At 62.5% G+C, this 19,656-nt stretch overlaps 1 protein-coding gene across 1 annotated transcript in view; it reads left to right on the top strand.

Annotated features, from left to right (window-relative positions):
- Positions 1–14,728, top strand: part of ZNF469 (zinc finger protein 469) — a 52,571-nt gene extending 37,843 nt beyond the window's left edge. Inside the window, exon 3 of the mRNA XM_063109028.1 lies at positions 1,733–14,728. Coding sequence (XP_062965098.1) covers positions 1,860–13,403 — 11,544 coding nt within the window. The 5' untranslated portion in view covers positions 1,733–1,859 and the 3' untranslated portion in view covers positions 13,404–14,728. The remainder of the gene's footprint in view (positions 1–1,732) is intronic.
- The last annotated feature ends 4,928 nt before the right edge of the window (positions 14,729–19,656 follow it).

The following is a 19,656-nucleotide window of genomic DNA, read 5'->3' as shown; positions in this document are numbered from 1 at the left end:
GTTCTGACCTCGTGAGCCACTGTGTGGACAAGGCAGGTGCCGCCAGGAGTGCCCAGAAGCTCAGCATCATCCTTTATCCACCCGGCAAACTTTACCCACGAGCTCTTGCCCCAAGGACTCCCAGTCCTCTGCTTCCCTGGCAGTGGGGCCCCCAGGCTGATGGGACGGGGGAGGGACTCGGTGGTGGCGGCAGAGGAGGAAGGGCCCCACCCCACCCAGCTCATATCTCCTTGGGCCGCGGGGGTGGAGCGTGGTGGTGCCCTCTGCTGGCGAATGCTGGAACTGCGCCTCCCCAATCAAGACTACTGGGACGATCGTGCCCCCAATCAGGCAGAACACCCTTCTCCATGGGGGTGGTTCTGAGGCAGGTCCCCACAGGCAGGCAGCCCCAGGTAGATGTGCAGGTGTAGGGTTCGCCCTGAGGGCCCTGGGATCCCTGCGTTCCAAGCTCCCAGGTGGCCATGGTGTGGGAAGTCCTTGGAGCACTGGGGATGTGTGAAAAACACCCAGTGCTGGTTCAGACCCCCTCAAGGGTCCCGTCACCTGAGGAGGCAGCAGGGTCTCCCTAAAAGAGCTTGAGGCTGATCTTTTCAGTTCCGGCTACTCTGCCTGCTAGCTGTGTGACTGCAGGCAAGTCACTCAGCCTCTCTGGGCCCGTCATGAGGACCCAGGGGTCAGTGGAAGGGATGACACCCCAGAAGGCTGAGTCCTGCCTCTTTCCCTGTGTCAGAAGACACCCAGCTTCTCCTCAGGACAGATGCCCAGCAAAGACCAGGAGGAGCCCCCACCTCAGCCAGGCTCCCCAGGCAGGTGGCCCCTGCCACATCCAAGCTGTGTGGCCTGGGCTTGGGGCTCAGTGCTCTGAACTTCATCTGGGAGCAACCAGGAAAGTGAGCAAATCATAACAGCTGGCCCAAAGATTGCTCTTAGGAAAGGAGTCACTGTGACCGAGACCCCTCTCCAGCCTCTAGATGAGAACAGAGCTGCTGGGGGGGCGCAGTGGGCTGCACAGACAGGAGAGGCCATGCCACCAGTGTTCACAGGCAGGTGCTTTTCCCCAGAGGCCTGGGTCACAGGACAGGCCAGAACAGGAGCCCAGCCCAGAGGCCCAAGTGAGGAGCTGGCACCTTCTGGAGCCTGGGGGCTCCCCAGAGCAAGGGGCTTTAGCCCCTCCTGTGTAATGCCAGAGGCAGGGAGGCCCCATCTGGCGGCTGAGGGTGTGAACCTCAGGCTGGACTCAGTGTGCACTGGATGTCTTCCCTTACGCCCAGCAGCTCGGCTTCTGATGCAGGGCCCTCCCCCAGCAGGTGTGTGCGTCCACCTCTGCCCCTCCCTGATCCTGCCCCATGTGCTAGCTGCAGGGCTGGAGTTTGCCCACCACCCCTGGGGCCTCTCCTCTCCTAGCAGGGCAGCTCTGCCAGGGCAGTCTTCCCAGACCCTGAGAGCCTAGCTAGAGCCTCTCTCCCTTCCTCTCTCCTCTCCCTGCCCTGCAAAACCCCTGGCACAGTCAGGCAGGAGTTCCTCTCCCTTCTCGTTTCTCCAAGGCGTTGTCTGAGCCGAGCATCTCCCTCTCCTAAGTGCAGCAGTTTCTGTGATGGCCACACCAGCCGCTCCGGCTTCCAGCCCGGCCGGGCCCCTATGGCCAGGGCCACAAAGCCAGTGTGGGCTCCCTGCCCGGGCGGGGCCGTCCCAGCCCCCAATACCCCTACTCACTTCCACCCTTCCCTTGCAGGCTCCACTCAGGACCATGAGAGCAGGCTTCCCTGGGGCCCCCCAAGGGGTGAGGATGGCTGCCCGGCCCACGCCCCGCCGCCCCCCTCGGACCTCTGCCTCCTCCTAGCACCCAGGACGGAGGGGCCATGCCTGGGGAGCAGCCCCGAGGAGCGCCACCCCCAACCATGACGGGAGACCTGCAGCCCTGCCAAGTCGCCAGAGGCCTGGGGCGCCCCTCCCAGCCCCCCCACGAGGACCACGCCCCAGCCAACAGGGCCACCAAGGGCACGAGAGAGGCTGGCAGCGGGGCCCAAGCAGTGGAGTCCCCTGAAGCCCAGCCAAGGCAGACCAGGGAGGGGAAGCCTACGGCCTCACTCCTGAGAACCCAGGCCCTGATCAGCCCCCCTGGGAAGGAGGGCAGCCCCCGGGCCCCGCCAGGGAGAAGCCAGGCACAGGGTCACACGCGGCTGGCAGGCAGGGCCGACAGCAGCGCCCAGCAGCTCTACGGTCTGAGTATTGCCAGCTCAAGGGCCAAGCCCACCCCAGACGAGACCCCTGAGAGCCCGCAGCTCAAGGCCCCCGAGGCCCCAGAGGCAGAAGCCCCCCAGGGCCACGGGACTGGAGCTCACCTCAGGCCCAGCCTCCCACAGGTCGGGGCCCCTCCTACCCCTGAAGAGCTCAGTTTCCAAAGGTGCTTCCAGGAGACCCCCTCCAGCTTTACCTCTACCAACTATACCTCACCAAATGCCACCCCTGGGCCCCCACCCCTGAGGGCCCCCCAGAGCAGCGGGGCCAGCCCCTGCAGGCCAGCCTCCTATCCAGAATTCCAGGCCGACAGGACCAACTCCTGGCCTCCCGCTACTGAGAACAGCTTCCCAGGTGCTAATTTCGGGGTCCCCCCCACTAAGCCAGAGCCCTTTCCTGAAGGCAGCAGACCCAGCAGCCCTGGTGTGGTCTCTTTCCAGTACCCCTTCCCGGCTCTGCCCAGGGCCGGCCCAAAGTCCTTCCCTGCAGACACGGCTGGACAGGAGTACGGCAACGGGGCGCTGGCGTTTGCCTTCCACCGGCCCCCAGGAGCGTGGCCGGAGGGCACCGTGGGTGCCAGCCCAGCCTACTCACTGCCCACCCGGCCCACTCACTGCTACCCAGGCCAGCCGGGCAGCCTCAACTCCCCCAGCGACCTCACCAGTGCCCTCTCTCCACCTGGTGCTGCTCACCCGGCCCCGAGCCCCTTCCCGGATGGTTTGCACAAGAGCCTGACCAACACCCTTCCTGAAAGACCACCTTCAGCCCCTGATAGGCTGGGGAGCCCAAACTCCCTACCCCAGAGGCACTTTGCAGGGCAGGTGTACAGAACCAGTGGGGTGGGCACCAGCCCAGGGCCTCTGGACACCGAGCTGGCCCCCCCAGGGCCCCCACCCACCAGACTGCCCCTGCTGTGGGACCCCACAGCAGCCCCTTACCCCATACCTCCCCTGGGCCCTCCAGCGGCTGCCGCCAGGGCCACGTTCTTTGGTGACCAGACCAGCCCCAGCCAAAGGCTCTGCCTCCCGCCAAGTCCCCCCCTGCCTTGGCCCCATGTGATCCCACCCACCACACCAAGCCCCCATCAAGTGGAAATGCTGAGCCGGCTGCCTTTCCCCGTGGGAGTCCCTGAGTGGCCTGGAGGCAGCCAGGGAGCCCCGAGTGCTGCTGCCGGCAAGACACTCGCGCCTGGGGAGAAGCTGGCGGTCATGAGAAGCAGCCCCAGCCAGCCGGGCAGCTCTCCTGGTCTGTTCTCCTACAACGGACTGAAGGACCCTGGAACCCAGCCCCTGTTCTTTGGGGTGGCCCAGCCCCAGGTTTCGCCCCGCGGGACCCCCAGCCTGCCCCCACCCAGGGCAATGGGAGCATCCCCCAGCGAGTCTCCACTGCCGTCACCCGCCACCAACACCGCGGGCAGCAGCACCTGCTCATCCCTCTCGCCGCTGTCCAGCAGCCCAGCCAACCCCAGCTCCGAGGAGAGCCAGCTCCCCGGCCCACTCGGGCCTTCAGCCTTCTTCCACCCCCCGACTCATCCCCAGGAGACCGGCAGCCCTTTCCCATCCCCCGAACCCCCACACGCCCTCCCCACCCACTACCAGCCAGAGCCGGCCAAGGCCTTCCCTTTCCCTGCAGACAGGCTGGCGGCCGAGGGTGCCTTCAAGTGCCTGGAGGAGGCCCCGTTCCCCGGAGAGGGCCCAGAGGCGGGCAGGGGGCGGCTGTCGGGCTTCCCCCAGGAGCCTCCCCCATACTCGGACCAGCACTTCTCCCTGAGCAGTGCCAGCCTGGACCAGCTGGACGTGCTGCTCACCTGCAAGCAGTGCGACCGCACCTACAGCAGCCTGGCGGCCTTCCTGGCACACCGGCAGTTCTGCAGCCTGCTCCTGGCCAGGGCCAAGGATGGCCCCCCACAGCCCCCCAACCCCCCAGGGCTCCCTGCACCCACCACCACCCCCATGGCACCCACTAACGTGCACCCAGGCATGCTCAACCACACCAAGCCTGTCCCCTTCCTGTTAGCCGGGGACGTCCAGGCAGAGGGCAAAGACGACCCCCTGAGGACAAGTTTCCTGCCCGGCCTGGCTGCCACCCCCTTCCCGCTCCCTGCCTCAGACCTGGACATGGAGGACGACGCCAAGCTGGACAGCCTCATCACCGAGGCGCTCAACGGCATGGAGTACCAGTCAGACAACCCGGAGATCGACAGCAGCTTCATTGACGTCTTCGCCGATGAGGAGCCCTCCGGCCCCAGAGGCCCCAGCGCTGGGCAGCCCCTCAAGACCAGGGTGGGGGTGACTCCAGAAGACAAAGCCCAGCTCCCACCCCCAGCCGTGGCTGCCACACCAGAGCCCCAAGCCCCCTGCCCTGGGGACAGGGGCTACCCAGCCCAAAGCAGACCCAAAACCCGCTCCCTGGGTCTGGCACCAGCGGAGGCAGATCCAACTAGCCTGGTCAGGCGGCAGAGGCGTGGGAAGCAGTTTAAATTGTTCCGGAAAGAGCTGGACACAGCCAGTCCTGCCAAGGGGCCCAGCAGGGGCACCAGAGCTGCCTGCCTGAGGCCACGGAGGAAGGGCACCCGGGCACAGCGGCCCCCGCCCCGCCCCCGGGACCTCAGAGCTCAGGCTCCCAAGAGCCAAGCGGACCCTGAGAACCGGGCCCTGAGAGCCACCCCCCTCGCCAAGGAGACCAAGAGCTCCAGGCGCCCCCGACTGCCCCCCAGGAAGGACGGCAGGAAGAGGAGGGCTCAGGGTGGCACCTGGAGCAAAGAGCTCATCCACAAAATCGTGCAGCAGAAGAACCAGCTGTACAAACGGCAGGTGCAGCCTGGCCTCGGCCCACATGGCTCCCTGGCAGCCGAAAGGCCCCTGCCCAGCGCCAAGGACACCAGATTCCAGGAGTACGACTATGCCTCTGAGTCCGAGGAGGACGAGCGTCCGCGGCAGCGGGGCCCTGGCTTCAGAGGCCGGCCCCGCCATGGGTGCCGGCGGTGGTGCCGCAGCGAGAAGAGGAAGGAAGCAGACTTGACCCGGGGTCCCCGAGTGGATGAGGGACAGCAGAAACCCAGGACAGTAGTGAGGCAGCAAACCAGGGAGCCACACAGGCCTGGCCCAGACCCCAGCAAGAGTCCGGAGGCCCACAGCCCTTCGCGAAGACCAGAGGCTAGAGTGACCCCCACGGAAAGAGTCCCCACACCTGCCAATCACCCCACAGAGGCATCCCAGCATCCCCCAGAGGCTCCCACCAACACCAAGACCCCTGAGGAAAACCACCCGTTGCTGGACATCCCCCAAGAGACCAAGAAGCCTGAAATTGCTGAAGAGTCACCCCCCAACACCACAAAACTCAGACAGGGTTTGAGTCTTTCTCCAGCCCTGAGTGTGACAGAAAGCCCCAGGTTCCCAACTTCAGAGCAGCCACGGCCTGGCACAGAGGACTCTGGCAGACCCACAGTGCTCCCGGTGTCCTGCGACAGAGAGGATCTCCCTGCCTCCCAGCCAGGAGAACTCCTGGCACCCGCTGCTCACAGCACCGATGCTGCCTACCCTGAACCCAGCCTCCTGTTTCTGAAGAACTCTGATCTCAGCTGTGACCCTGCATGTTTTAGTGGAGACTCTGTGCAGGTTCCTCTTGACGAAAAAGGGTCCCAGTCCTATAGCAGCTCCCCCAGCGAATTGTTCCTTGGACCCAAAGTCCTGGCTGGCTGTTTCCCTGAGGACTTGCACTCCAAATCCTCAGCCGTGGACACACTGCCAGCCAGCAGCTCCTACGTTTGCCAGGATGGTGTGGATGCCAGTGCCCTTGAGCCAAAACCACCTAAGAATCCACCTTACCCAGCTGAAGCAGACCCAGGCAAAGCCGAATCACCACTGACCTTGGAGTCCACGTCCCTCTTTTCAGGGCTGCCCGCGGACGGATTCGATCCGCCTCTCTACGACAGCCTGTCTGCTAACAGGGACACCCACGTGCCCTTGGCATGTGCCAACCTTCCCCCGAAGAAACCCCCATCAGAGCCACCGTACCCCTCGTTTCTGCTGCTGGAGGAAGCATCCTCCATGCTGCCCAGCCACTTTCCTGACCTCGCAGGGGGAAAGGCATTCCGTGAGAAGGGTCCCCGCGAAGGGACAGCAGTCCCCAGCCCTCCCCCTGGCCCTGGAAAGGGAAGTGAATGTAACGTCCCTTTTGTGAGCAATCTGTCCGAGGACGAATTAGAGATCAAAAGGTTGGTCACTGAATTAGAAAGTCAACTGCAAAGCAGCCATAGCAGCCATGGGGCCCCACGAGAGCCTGGAGGGACTGAGAGCGTGGGCAGGGTGCACATGGGCACAGAACCATCTTCCCCGCTGCCCGCCCCCCGGGCCACCCCTCCCCACGAGCATGCGTTCTCAGCAGTCAACCTTACGGGTCTGGGGGAATCAAGTCCACATCAGGAAGGTGCAGGAGCAGCTATGGCCACCACGGAAGGGACTCTGGGGAGCCCCCCTGGAGAGTGGCCCTGCCCAGCCTCACTCCACCCAGGAGAAGCAGCCCTGCCCCCCAGCACCCACGAAGACCTGGCTTCTGGGGCTCCTTTCAGCCACTTGGGGACCAGCCTCAGAGTCTCCAAGGCAGGAAGAGACTCTAGGGTCCCCCTAGGTGTCTGTTTCCCTGACCCTGGGAAGCCACCAGAGCCCCTGCGGGATGCTGGGAGTTCAGCAAAGTGCAGCCCAAACTGTGAGCTTCTACTTCCTAGAAGTAAAGAGACTGCCGGAGCACAAGGAAGCCAGGACAGCCCGCTGTGGCCACCGCCCTATGAACAGAGAGGAGGGCTTTCCCCAGAACCCCGCAAGGCAGATGGGCCCTGCCAAGACTCCCCTGCACTGGAAGCCTTCGGCAACCCTGTGGGCCCCCTGGCACCTGGCTTGGTGCTTCAGGGTGATGTGCCTCTGCCTCCGGCTGCCACACCACCTCCTGGTTTCAGCAACAGTGGTGCTGCCCAGGGATGCTCTGTAGGTAGAGCAGGTGGGCCCAGGGGAGCTAGGCTCCCCCACCACATGGTAGAGGGGCCTGGCTTTGAGTGTAAAGGGTTTTCACCAGGAGGAGCCTCCCCACTGACCGCCCTCCAGGGTGGGGAGGCAAGGTTTGTCCCCATGCTGAGTCCTGCCTGCGTGCCCGACGCTGGCCCTGGCAGGAGGCTCCAGGACCCAGCCTCGAGCCCCTTAGATCAACCCCAGCTCCTGGGGGCCAGAGCAACTGAGAGCAAAGAAGACACCCAAGACTTGCAGGGGCCACCACCTGCCAACACCCAAGGCCTGCAGCAAGGAGACCTCTCAGACCCAGAAAAGGAGAGTGTAGATGGTGGGAAGGTGGCTGGCAGCCCTGGCCGGGGCTCCCAGGGAAGTACACAGGTGACAGCTGTCCCTGCAGTGGCCGGACGTCAGTTGGGGCCTGAGACAGATGGACACATGGGCTCGCCTGGCCAAACCGAGAAGCCCAAGGATTACAGCAAAGCCAGTGGGCTCCGGCCAGATACCTGGGGGAGCCCAGGGGGGCAAGACAACTTCACCTCAGTCAGCGCTGATCCTGAGACTGCAGGGGCCAGGCCCGCTGAGGGTGAGCATGAACTGGGGGAAGGCAGGGAGGCCCGGGGCCTTCAGAATGAGGCACGGCCCACCCCAAACCCCACCTCCCCTGATGGAGAATCCTCGGAGCCAGCCTTGACAGCAGCCTCCTCCCAAAATGGGCCCAAGGACCAGAGTCCACAGAAGGCGTCCAGCACAGGCCATAACATGCAGCTGCTGCTTGCTGGGGACCTGGCTGCCTGTGCCCCCTTACCCTCCTCTTCAGCCACCCCCATTTTCTGCAGCCTCGAGCACTTGCCCCAGGAAGACCCTCCCATCCCACCTTCCGGTGCCAGGGATGCCAAAGGTGAGCGGAGGGGGCAACTGCCAGCTTCTCCATCCTGCAATGATGCCTCCAGCCCCCAGCATCTGCCAGTCTGCTCCCCTGCCTGGGAACCTCTGGAGGAGGCCAACTGTGTCCAAGCCCCCCCAGATGCTGTGGTTTGGGGGCCTTCAGTGGCTGTCCTGGCTTGCCACCCTCTCCTGGGGGACAGCAGCCTGCTGGGAGATCCTCCTGCATGCCAGCCTCGCTTCGTCAATGTCTTAACCTCCATCTGTTGGGGGGATGGCCCTAAAGAGAGCACGTTAAGAACTACAGAAGATTCCAGAAAAGAGAGACCGAGGGGGTCTCCTGCCTGTGCTGCCCCTCCTCCCTCAGTGAGGGCCGTCTCCCCACAAGTGGCCGTCAAGACTGCTGGCCCATCCAGCATTCCTGCCAAAGATGAGACAGAGGCGGTCAGAGGGTCTCGGGTACCAGACACCCCCTGCAGGGGAGCCCCACCCCACTCTAGCCCAGGCAGGATGCCCAAGGGCCCCTCTTCAGACCCCCCAAGCAAAACTGCCAACCTTGACCACAGGGAAGGCCAGAAGGTCACAACAGTGCCCACTGACCCTACCACACTGGGGACAGCAGGGCCAGAGTCCCATGCCTGCCTGGAAAGTGAGGCAGAGGCTGGCTGCAAAGGACTGGAGGACCCAGGGACACCTGAGGCCGGGCACTCTGGTATCACAAAGGTGACCAGAGGTGGTTCCACAGGCTCAATAGTCCCCTGCCCTTCTGCAGAGCTCCACTTGAGCAGAGCCACCTCTCCAAGCAGCACAGCAAGAGACTTCAGGTGCAACTCCCCCCAAAGCCACAAAAATGTCCCCCAACAGACACCCAAGGGGGACCCCATCAGTCCCCAAGATCTCAAACAGAGGCCCTGTGGCTTTAAAAAGAAGCCTGTGTCCATGGAGAATGGCCACTGGAAGGGTCGTGCTCCGGGAGGGCCTCCTGTCACCTGTGAGGTCTGTGCAGCCTCCTTCCGCTCTGGGCCAGGACTCAGCCGGCACAAAGCCAGAAAGCATCAACCGCACAGAAGGGCCACCTCCAAGCCGAGCCCACCAGTCCAGCCCCCAGAACCCACAGTCCAAACGTGCCAGCCCCCAGGGAAGAAAAGCCACAAGGGGCCTGGGAAGGAGAGACCCAGGCTAGCAGGCCCCAGCCGTGCCACTGGGCCCCCTCCCATCCAGGGCTCTGCAGCTCCTGGAGACACCCTGGGTCCTGAGCCTTCAAAGGAGGGTCAGCAGGCGCTTGGCATTCTCGGGACCCCAGACTCTCCACCCAACCAGCAACTGCATCCCCCAGGCCTGATGCAGCAAGGGGTATGTGTGAAGCCCACAGGCTTAGAGCCCAGGAGACCAGACCAGGCAGAAGAGGATACTCTCCATCCCAAACAGGCAGAGAACAGAGAAGGTCAAAGGCAGAGCAGAGTGCCCACGACCTCCCCCAGCAACAGGAAATCAAACAAGAAAGTGGCAAAGCTGGGAGTGAGAAGGTTCCGGGAACAGAGCACTCCCCAGGCCTCTCCTGATGTGATTTCAGACAGGCGCTGCTCAAATCCATCAACTGCAATTGCCAATTATACGGCCCCTCCGAGCTGCTGCCTCCCAGCAGCGGGGGAGCGTGAGGCCAATGTGGGGCAGCCCCCTGGCTCAGCCATGCCGGGGCCCAGGGTGGTGGAGGATGCCATGGAGATGTCGCCCAGAGGCTGGATGATCCGTCCAGGGAGGATGGAGGGAGCATCTCCTGGGGACAGGGCATCAGGCATTTGCAAAGAGCCATCGCAGGCAGCCGGGAGCAAGCCCACAGAGGACAGCAGAGGAGCTGAGAGTGGGTCAGGGGAAGGCATTTGGGAGGGGCACGAGCCCCGCTCGGGCCCCCCGGATCCTCCTGAAACTCCCAGTTCTGAAGCAGGCAGCTGCCTCCAGGGGCCTGAAGGCACTGCTCCTGAATCCCCCAGCCCGGGTTCCAGGGACCCTCTGGGCTTGTTTGATGATGAGACCTCCTTTTCCCAGCTCTTCCCTCTGAGCGGCCGCCTGACTCAGAAGAAGAACCTCCGCGTCTACGGGAAGCGCTGTCAAGAGCCAAAGCGACCGCCCCCCCAGCCAAGCAGGGGGGTTGGGGGTGGCCCCCCGCTGTGCCCCACCCGCCTGCCCACAGACCTCAGTGACTCTGGCTCCCTCTGCCTCTCCCACGAGGACCTGTGGGACGACGAGGCCACGGGACTGCCAGAGTCCTTCCTCCTGGATGGGTTTCTCAACAGCAAGGTGCCGGGCATTGACCCCTGGGCCCCCAGCCTGTGCCTGTGGACCCTGGAGCCCAACAGGGAAGCCGATGGAACCGAGGAGGCAGTCTCCTGCTGCTCCGAGGACGATCGGTCAGAGACCATCCCTGAACTGCACATGGTCCCGGCAGCTTGGCGAGGTCTGGAGCTGCGGGCACCTGCTGATGAGACATCCTCTTCTCTTGGAGACATGAGCCCAGAGCCCCCCAACCTGGAGAGAGAACGGTATGATGGTGGGCTCTCTGGGAATGCGGGTCTGCTGCCGCTTCATGCTGTGGACTTTGAGCTGCTCAGCACCAAGTTTGAGGTGCAAGACTTGTGCTTTCTGGGACGCTGTGACGACCTCGTGGATCTCTCCAGCAAGAGCTTCTCAGACTTCAAGGCCACGATGAATGCACAGGAGCCACAAAACAAAAGGACAGAGGAGGCAGCCAAGGCAAGAAGGGCCCAGGGCAGAGACCGGCCTGCTAAAGGCAGGCAGGCCCCCTATAAGTGCAAGGTATGTTTCCAGCGTTTCCACGGCCTGGGCGAGCTGGACCTGCACAAGCTGGCCCACAGCGCCTCGCCACCGCCCACCTGCCACCTGTGCGTGGAGCGCAGGTTCGGCTCGCGCGAGCTGCTCCGGGAGCACCTGCAGGAGAAGCACCTGCCAGGCAAGGCGGGGCCGTGGGCCTGCGGCATGTGCCTGAAGGAGGTTGCCGACATCTGGATGTACAATGAGCACCTGCGAGAGCACGCTGTCCAGTTTGCCCGCAAGGGGCAGGCACGGAGATCCCTGGGGGACCTGCCCGGGGGCTTGGAGGGGGACAGCTCCGTCACGCACTTCCTCAACAGCATAGTGGAGCAAGCCTCCAAACCCCACAGGGCCAAGCACTCAAGAGGCAGGGCCGGAGGGAGCCCCGAAGAGACACGGAAGCAAGATAGGGGTTCCGGGAGAGAGACTGCCAGGGAGAGAGCCAAGCCCAGGGCGTGGGCCGAGTCCTCAAACCAGGATGGCTCCTGGACGCCAGACAGCATCCTGGCCGACTGCAGCAGCCTGTCCCCCTGCGAGAACCCCACTCCAACCAGTGGCTCTGCCACCCTCCCGGGCTCCACCAAGACATCCCCCAGCCTGTCCCCAGACCGCTGGTGTAGCAGCGAGCCCGTCCTCCAAGCCATCCCGGTGCATGAGGACTGCAAGGACCCCTCCCGCGACTGCCACCATTGCGGGAAGCAGTTCCCCAAGCCCTTCAAGCTGCAGCGCCACCTGTCGGTGCACAGCCCGCAGCGCGTCTACCTGTGCCCCCACTGCCCCGGGGTCTACCCGGAGCCCCACGAGCTGCGCGCACACCTGAGCAGAGTGCACCGGGTGCAGGAGGAGCGGGAGCTGCCGCACACCCCGCTGTACACCTGCGAGCTCTGCGCCAACGTCATGCGTGTCATCAGGAGGTCCTTCATATGCAGCACCTGCAACTACACCTTCGCCAAGAAGGAGCAATTCGACCGGCACATGGACAAACACCTGAGGAGGGGGCAGCAGCCCTTCCCCTTCCGTGGCGTGCGCAGGCCCGGAGCCCCCCGGCAGAAGGCCCCGGCCCTTGAGGGCGTGCTGCCCCGCAAACGGCGCAGGGTGGCCATGCCCAGCAGCCCCGCCCTGGGCCAGGGGTCCCTCCCAGCCCTGCTCCAGCTCTGCCTGGAGGTGGCTCCCAGCACCTCCCAGGGATGGCCTGAGACCCAGGAGAAGCCCGTGGAGCCAGTGGACCACCCAGCCAGGGAGGCCAATCCACCGGCTGACCACCAGGAGCTCCCTCCACTGTCTCTGTCTTCTTTCCCAGCTGCTTTGGCTGATGGCGAAGGCGGCCACCAGCCAGATGGAGCCTTGGAGAGGCCTGAAGTCACAGCCTCCCCAGGCAGCCCTGAGCCTCTTCTCCAACAAGCTCTCCCTTCGCGGGCGTCCCTGGCCCAGTCAGGCACCAGGGGCCAAGATGCAGAGGGAAAGAGGGCTCCTCACCTGTTCTCAGGGAAACACAGGACCCCAAGCGCCCATGGCAAATGTGCGCCTGACCATTCCCCGGAAGGCTCCTCCCTGCTCGTGTCCACATGTCACGTGCTGTCTGAGGGAGGCACAAGGGGCCCCTCCCACAAGGGCCATGCCACCAAGCCCGGGGGCTGCCGGAGTTCATGGAAGGACAGGTCAGCTGAATCCACCCCCAACAAAGTGCCCAAGTTCCCAGTGCACCCGAGGAAGTCTGTGGGGAGCCCGGCACCCAGAAAGCCACCCCATGGCACTGAGGACAGGATGAAGCCCACCACCCCCAAAGCCACACCAGGCCCCAGCTCCCAGGGTAGTGGGGGCTCACGCACCAGTGTCAAGATGGGTGGAGGCAGCCAGCCCCAGCCAGCCAGCGGGCAGCTGCAGAGTGAAATGGCCACCACCCTGGCCAAGCCCAGCTGCCCCAGACGGAGCCCTGCAGCAGACAAGCCCCCCCCTCAAGCCCAGGCCAGGGTCTGCACCAAGGAGTTCCAAGGGAGCCCAGGTCCCAGGGAAAAGGGACAGACCAGTGAGAAGAGGAGAAGGGGCCAGGCCTTGGGCCCAGCCAGGAGTGAGGTTGTGGGGAGCTTGGGGAATGCCCCCTTGGCCCCTGAGAAACCCCCCCGGACCCCTCGGAAGCAGGCGACCCCCAGCCGCCTGCTACCTGCCAAGCCCAGACCCAGCAGCTACAGCAGCAAGACCAGGCTGCAGCCCTCAGAGCAGCGGAAGGGGGAGACCAACCACACACACAGGAAGGAGGGGCTGGGCAAGGCCTTCCCCTTGGCGAGACCCCTGCTCAGGCCCCCTAAGAGGGGCAGCGCTGTCCGTGGTGCTGAGCCTGCCGACCCCCGCGACTACCGGACCGCCGAGTCCCAGAGTGACGTCCTCAGCCAGCTCTTCGGGCAGAGACTAACTAGCTTCAAGATCCCTTTGAAGAAAGACGCTGCTGAGTAATTTATACAAGCAAGTGCCTGTGAGCGGAGCCAGTTCAAATCCAGCCAGTGGGGGCTCCCGTTCTCTGAGATGGCTCACTGTGTGGCCATCCACCTGCTTTAGTTCCCCTGACTTATCATGCACGTGCTCAGACTTTGGTGTCAGAGCCGAGACTGTGGCACTCTGAGCAGGGCCTGGGGTGGACAGTACTCTCTTTCTTGCTGGAAAACTGCACATGAGGGTCAGGCCAGCTGCAGCCCCTCTGAGACCACCCAGCTGTTTTCTCAGTACCAAGTACTTGAAGAGAGAACAGCTCACCCCTGCCCCAGCCCCGTGTGCCCTGTTGGCATGGTGCCATACACTGCAGAGCCCAACAACTGAAGATTTGCACAGACCCCCCCCTCCCATCTAGCAGGGAAGTAAGTTGAGGCAGCCGATCAGACGGCGACAGTTTCCCTCCTTAGTCTTGTTGCTGCTGTTGCTGGAATTCCAAAGTGACCTTAGAAATCACGGGGGTAGGGCAGGGCTCTCCACTCAGAAGAGCCATTTCTGAGCCGCCTGGTCCCAAGAGCACAATGGGCCTTCTCCCTCTGACCACAGGGTCGTGCCCACGCTGTCCACGCTGCCCGTGGACATGCCCATCTCTAGCACACCTTGACCCCCCGGGACCAGGTTCCCATATGGAACATGGAGAAAACTGCTCATCTGCCGGCCCTCACCCGCTCTCCCTCCCCAGAACCCCAGCCCCACCCCCCCAGCCTCTACGATCACCACCCCGGGGCCTTCCTCCCAGCTCCAAGTATCAGCAATTTTACTCTGAAGTTTCTGGTGCTATCTCCACATTGTAATGTGAATGCAAGCTTCCTTGATTTTTTTTTTTTAACGGGGGCATTGGATGAGGAGACGGTGTCAGGCTTGCTGCATCAAGGTCACAGGATCCAGCATCGAAGGGAGCCTCTCACCAGCCTCCCCTGCCAGCTCCAGCCTGAGGTCCAGACAGGGACACTCCGGGCCGGGGCCAGTGCTCAAGTTTGCAGACTCACGTCTCGCAGAGAGACAGGAGGGTGGGCGAGGTTTCGTTCTCTCCATAGGTATTGCAAGAGTCATAGTTCATTTTGTTCCGTTTTATAGTTTTTACCTTGGGTGCAATGTGTATGTTTAAAGTTTTTATTTTGCTGTTTCCAAAGAGACCAAATCGGGCCCAAATCGCCTGTCTAGAAGGCGCTGTGGGCCATTCGGAATGCCTCTGCCGTGTGCACAGTATATCGCAGGGACCCTGAGGCTGTACTGTAAAAGTCATAGCTAACTCATCTTTCCAAATATATTCCCACTATTTTCGCAGAAAACCTCATGGCTGTGTGGCATCTGTGCTCCTGCCAGCCTCTCGCTGGCTCCTGCCAGAGCCTGGGCTTGGCTCATCGGCATCCAGTTGGGCCGTCACTTCTGGGCCACTGTGTGCCCGGTGCCATGCCAGGGTCACCTGCAGCACCAGTGCACGGCCGTGGTGTGGTCCTGAGAAAATCCCCCTCGGCGGGGGAAGATGGGGAAGGTTTCCAAGAAAGCAGCCAGTTTCCCGGCTGTCCATGCTGGCAGCCCCCAACCCAACTCCCCAGGAGGAGGAGGGAGAATGCAGCAAAAGAGGGGAGACTCCTCCAGACCTGCATTTGGCCCCCTTCAGGAGCAGCTCTGGCGATCCAGGGAGTGGTGGGGTGCTTGCCTTTATCCATGGAAAAGCAAAGGAAGGGAGGGAAGGAGGTGGAGAGAACAGGGGAGGGGAGAGGGAGGGCGGACTATGGGGGAGGGGTCCTGCTCTTGGCGCTCTAACTCTGCCACTTGTGCCAGCCTCCCCCCAACGAAGGTGCCCTGGACACAGCTGTCCCAGACCGCCTCACCGGACACCCGCTCCCCACCCTGCAGTGCCTGAATGTCCACACCTCAGAGCACTGCTCTTGTGCACACTCACTGTACCCTCTTGTGAGACCACTATCATCCAGAACATTCTGCAGAAGCACTTGCTACTGCTCACTGTGGCTTCTCAGCCACCTCCCCCCAGGCAGCTGCTGAGCTTCCCTCCCCGTTGCCACCCACCCACCTGCGACCTCCACTGCTGGGAAAACACACTCGGGAGGGCGCCTGTGAAGGGGCCAATGCTGGGCCTCCAAGTTCTGCCCGCAGGGTGGACTTTCAGACACCGAGACGCACGCTGGCGGGGCGTGTCTCACAATGAGTTCCAGCAGGGGCAGCCGACACCCCCACTTACCAGACACCTGTTGGATGCAATGATGGGGCTGGACTAGAGTTTTTAACATGCTCCTGTGAAACCAAGCTCTGGTACATCCCCCATTTGCAGGTGGGGAAGCCGAGGCCTGGGCAGAGAAGAGTCTGGAAAGGGCTGCATATGGACGATGGCATAGCAGGGACTTGCTTCTGGGCCCCTCCCCAGGGAGCAGCACTGGGCAGTCCACCCACTGGCTCAGTCCCCCACCCTGCCCACCTGGCCCTGCTGAGACACCCACGTCCCACCAGCCGCTCCAGGCTGGTTCACATAGCAGAAACCTCAGTCTCAGCCCCGGCTCCCTTCTGAAGCTTCCCAGCTCTGGGTGGTGGCCCTTGGGGAACAGAGCAGGAAAAGGTGAACTGTCAGGAAATAATTAGCATGGCTCAATCCAGGGGACCATAGGGAAGGGGGCCTAGGCAATGTGAGGGGTGGAGCCAGGAGACTCTCCCCCACCAGACTCAGACCCCTCAAAGACTCCAGTGTCCGGGTACAAAGGGCCCTCTCCACAGTGGGCAAGTCAGAGCAGACCCCTGAGTGGCTGCCTCATCCTAGGCAGATGCGGGGGCTGCCCAGGGCTGGGGGAGGGGAGCCTCGCCAGCCTTAGTTTCCTCCCCTTTTCTAGGGATGAGAGGTCCTAAACATGAGACCATAACTGGAGTCCCCATTTCTATGCAAGCCCGCAGAGCCCTCTTCCTGGGATGGCAGTGCACCTGGCACGCCCCACCCACCACTTCCACACCTGTATTAGTCTGTTCCTGTTGCTTATGACAAAATACCTGGAAGTGGGTGATTTATAAACAAAATGAAATTTATTGCTTACAATTTCTGAGGCTGGGGAATCCAAAGTCCATCTGGTGGTGGCGACAGTGACCCAGGGATCTCACATTGCAAGATGGTAGAAGCAGAGAGAGCAGAGAAAGAGAGAGACTTTCCTCTCTTTTCTTTTAAAGCCCTCAGAACCTCTCCCCTGGCCACCATTTTTAATCCATTCACTACTGCATGGTCCCTACAATCCAATCACCTCTTCAAGGTCCCACCTTTCAATTACCATAATAGGATTTCCCACCCTCAAAAGTCACTGTGAGGGCTAATTTTCTAATACGTAAAACTTGGGGGACACGATTCAAGCTTCAGTGAGTTTTGGGGGGACATAATTCAATCCACTACAACACCCCACACCTGCTCACCCACCAGGATCTTGCCCAGGCAGTCCCTTCTGCCAGGAGTGCCCTGCCCAAGTCCCATGCAGGCCTCCTCTTCCCCCCCGTCTCAGCTGCTCCCTGCTGGCCATGGGCCACCCCTTCGCTCCTGGCACAAATCACAGGCCACTGTCACCTGTCATCTCAGCCCGGCAGTGAACTCCACAAGGGTGACCAGCCCCGATCAGGTCTCCCATTCACTCACGTCCACACACCTGCAGGGTGACCAGCCCCAACCAAGCTGCCTGTTCACTCATGTCCACATAGCTGCTGTAGGCTGGCACTGGGAGCCGAGCCAGACGGGCACCTGCCCAGGGGTCTTCCAAACAGAGTCTGTTCTGGAGCATGGAGTAGAGGGCTTGAGTCTGGGGCCATGATTAGGGACCTTTGGTCTCCAGTGCAGGATCTTGGGGGGCTCCATGGGAAGGCCTCATACGGGGGTGGGAATAGCTGAGAGCAGGAACAGGAAAGGGGATGGCAGGGCCTGGAACTGTGTGTTAGGGTTTGGGGTTGGGGTGGGTCAGAGAAGTGATGCATCTGAGCAACGTTTGAGGAAGTGTCTAGTGGGCTTTTGAGGTGGAGACCTGCAGGGTCTGCAGTCCTGGGTGCACCCCATCCAGCTCTGCCCCAGGCCAGCCACACCTGCATCACTGGTAATGGGATGGGAGTTGCAGGCCCTGCCCCAGACCTGGTCTGGTCAGGTGCTCGGGGTGGGCAGGCATTCTGCGCTCCCAAACGTCATCGGGAGCTGGCATTTGAGGACCGCTGCTCCAAGCCATCCCCCGCTCAGGCACTGGGATAAGTTCACTCTGCCTTCTGCCCGCACACCCTCCTCCCTGGTGACCCTAAGACCACCCTGCAGCCGGCAGACCCACGGTGTGGACAGTCCCTGCCTGGCCACCAGGTGGCAGCATTCACCAGGCCAGGGGACCTGGCCTTGTACCTGGGCAGGGCAGACCTACGGCCTCCACCTGCGGCCCCAGCCACACATATGCAGACACATGGGCACCCCAGCTGCACACACGTGCACACTCACCCTCTCGGACACCCAGGGCACAAGGCCCCACATGCAGTGCCCACAGCTGGACACACACCCATGAGAAAACATATCTGGTCTGGGTGTCGTGGCCTGGCCCTCAAGGGGTCCTTAGCAGGCTTCCCTGAAGGCCACACCTTTGCACAGAGAGCCAGGGACAGTGGGCTTGAGCTGGGCAGGGTGGGAGAGGGCTCCTTGCAGAGAGACTGACCCCAAGTCTCATCCCATGGACAGTCAAGGTCACTGTCCACACAAACCCTCTCCTCCTGGGGGGTCTTGTCCTCAGGCAGGGCCACTTCTCCCACCCTAGGGCTCTGAGACCCTTCTGCCCCCAAGACTAAAGGGTCCCTCCTGGCTGCCAGCACTGCTCCAAGGCAGGCAGGGTTGGATAGAGGAGTCAGTGTGTCTATAGAAAGGTCACACAAATGGCTGTGTTGTTCTAGAGTATTCACTGCCAGAGCCCACAGCCTGACCCCAGCCCTGCCAAGCAGACAGGTAGGAGAGACGGCATGGGGACATGCAGGCTGGGGGAGTGCGCGGCGGGGTTCCCAGCTTCCAGCCTGTGGGCCGAACAGCTGGTGGTGTGCACGGCAGCCCCGACAGAGACTTCCAGGCACGTCTTCCTCAGGGAGCTGACTTGCGGAGGATCTGCTGGAGAGTTCATCATTTAAAGCAGGCTTTCCTAGGCTCCTGGACCACAGGCACCTCAGACCATCTGTCTCCCCAGGAGAGCGTGAGGACAGCTACGCTCACACAGCAGGAAGAGCCAGTGGGAAGGGTCCCGAGGAGATGGCCTCGGGGAACCAGTGGAGAAGGGGCTGTGCCCTGTCACTCTGACATCAGGGTTCCTGGAAGGGCTCCCATCAGGTGATGGGACATAGAGGCCTCCAGCACCTGCCCACATGCTATGTGTGCCATGGAGATCCCGCTGAGGCCAGGTCCCTACATTCCTGTTTGTGCCCTTCCAGGAGGTGGGCAGTGCACAGGCCATTCCAGGTTCCAGCCAGGAAGCAGAGGTGAGAGAGATGGCCAGCGTCGGCCCTCAGGGCTGCAGTCCCCGATCGCTGAGGGACCATAGCCCCAGGGGTAGCCATGACAATACCCATGGGCCGTCTTTCCCTGGCCTGCTCTAGGCCTGGGTGCCCAAGGCCACAGCCCCTTTTCCACAGTATCTGGTTTGCTGACCAGTGGCATGGCCTTGTGGACTGCAGCTCAAGGCCACTGGCCTTCCCCGCCCCCCAGGGCCCCCAGGCAGAGAGAGGAGGCAGGAGCAGGCCCTTCCCAAGGCCAGGGTTTGGCTAGCGGTGAAGAGACTGCACTGCCTGGGAGCCCAGAAGTGTTCCTGGGGCCCAGGGAGAAGGGCAGTGCATTCTGCCGGCATGATGAGACATCGCAGGAGGGCAGAGCTCTGCGCTGGGGGGCAGGAGACTCCTGGCCAATCACCGTCCCTCTGGGTCTCATTTTCCAGCCCATTAAATGGGCTCAACAATCACCAAAAATCCTCTGTCCCTGACACCCACAACCCCTCAAGGTGCAACTCCAGGCAACGCGCTGTGTTCGCTGGACCAGGCTGGATTCCACACCTCCCCCACCACCCCCAGCCTCAGTTTCCCCATCTGTAAATGGGTTCCATAGATCTCATGGACTGTTAAGAGATGGAATAAGAGGGGGTCTGTGAGCTGCTGGCAACGGGCGCTTTTATCTCCAGGAGAGAGGGCAGATGGCAGTGGGCTGGTACATTCCACACGGACCTGGACCCTA

This window comes from Cynocephalus volans, chromosome 10, assembly GCF_027409185.1.
Source record: "Cynocephalus volans isolate mCynVol1 chromosome 10, mCynVol1.pri, whole genome shotgun sequence".
NCBI classification, from domain to species: Eukaryota; Metazoa; Chordata; class Mammalia; order Dermoptera; family Cynocephalidae; genus Cynocephalus; species Cynocephalus volans.
The sequence above is the reverse complement of the archived record's forward strand: the minus strand, read 5'-3'. Positions and strand labels throughout refer to the sequence as shown.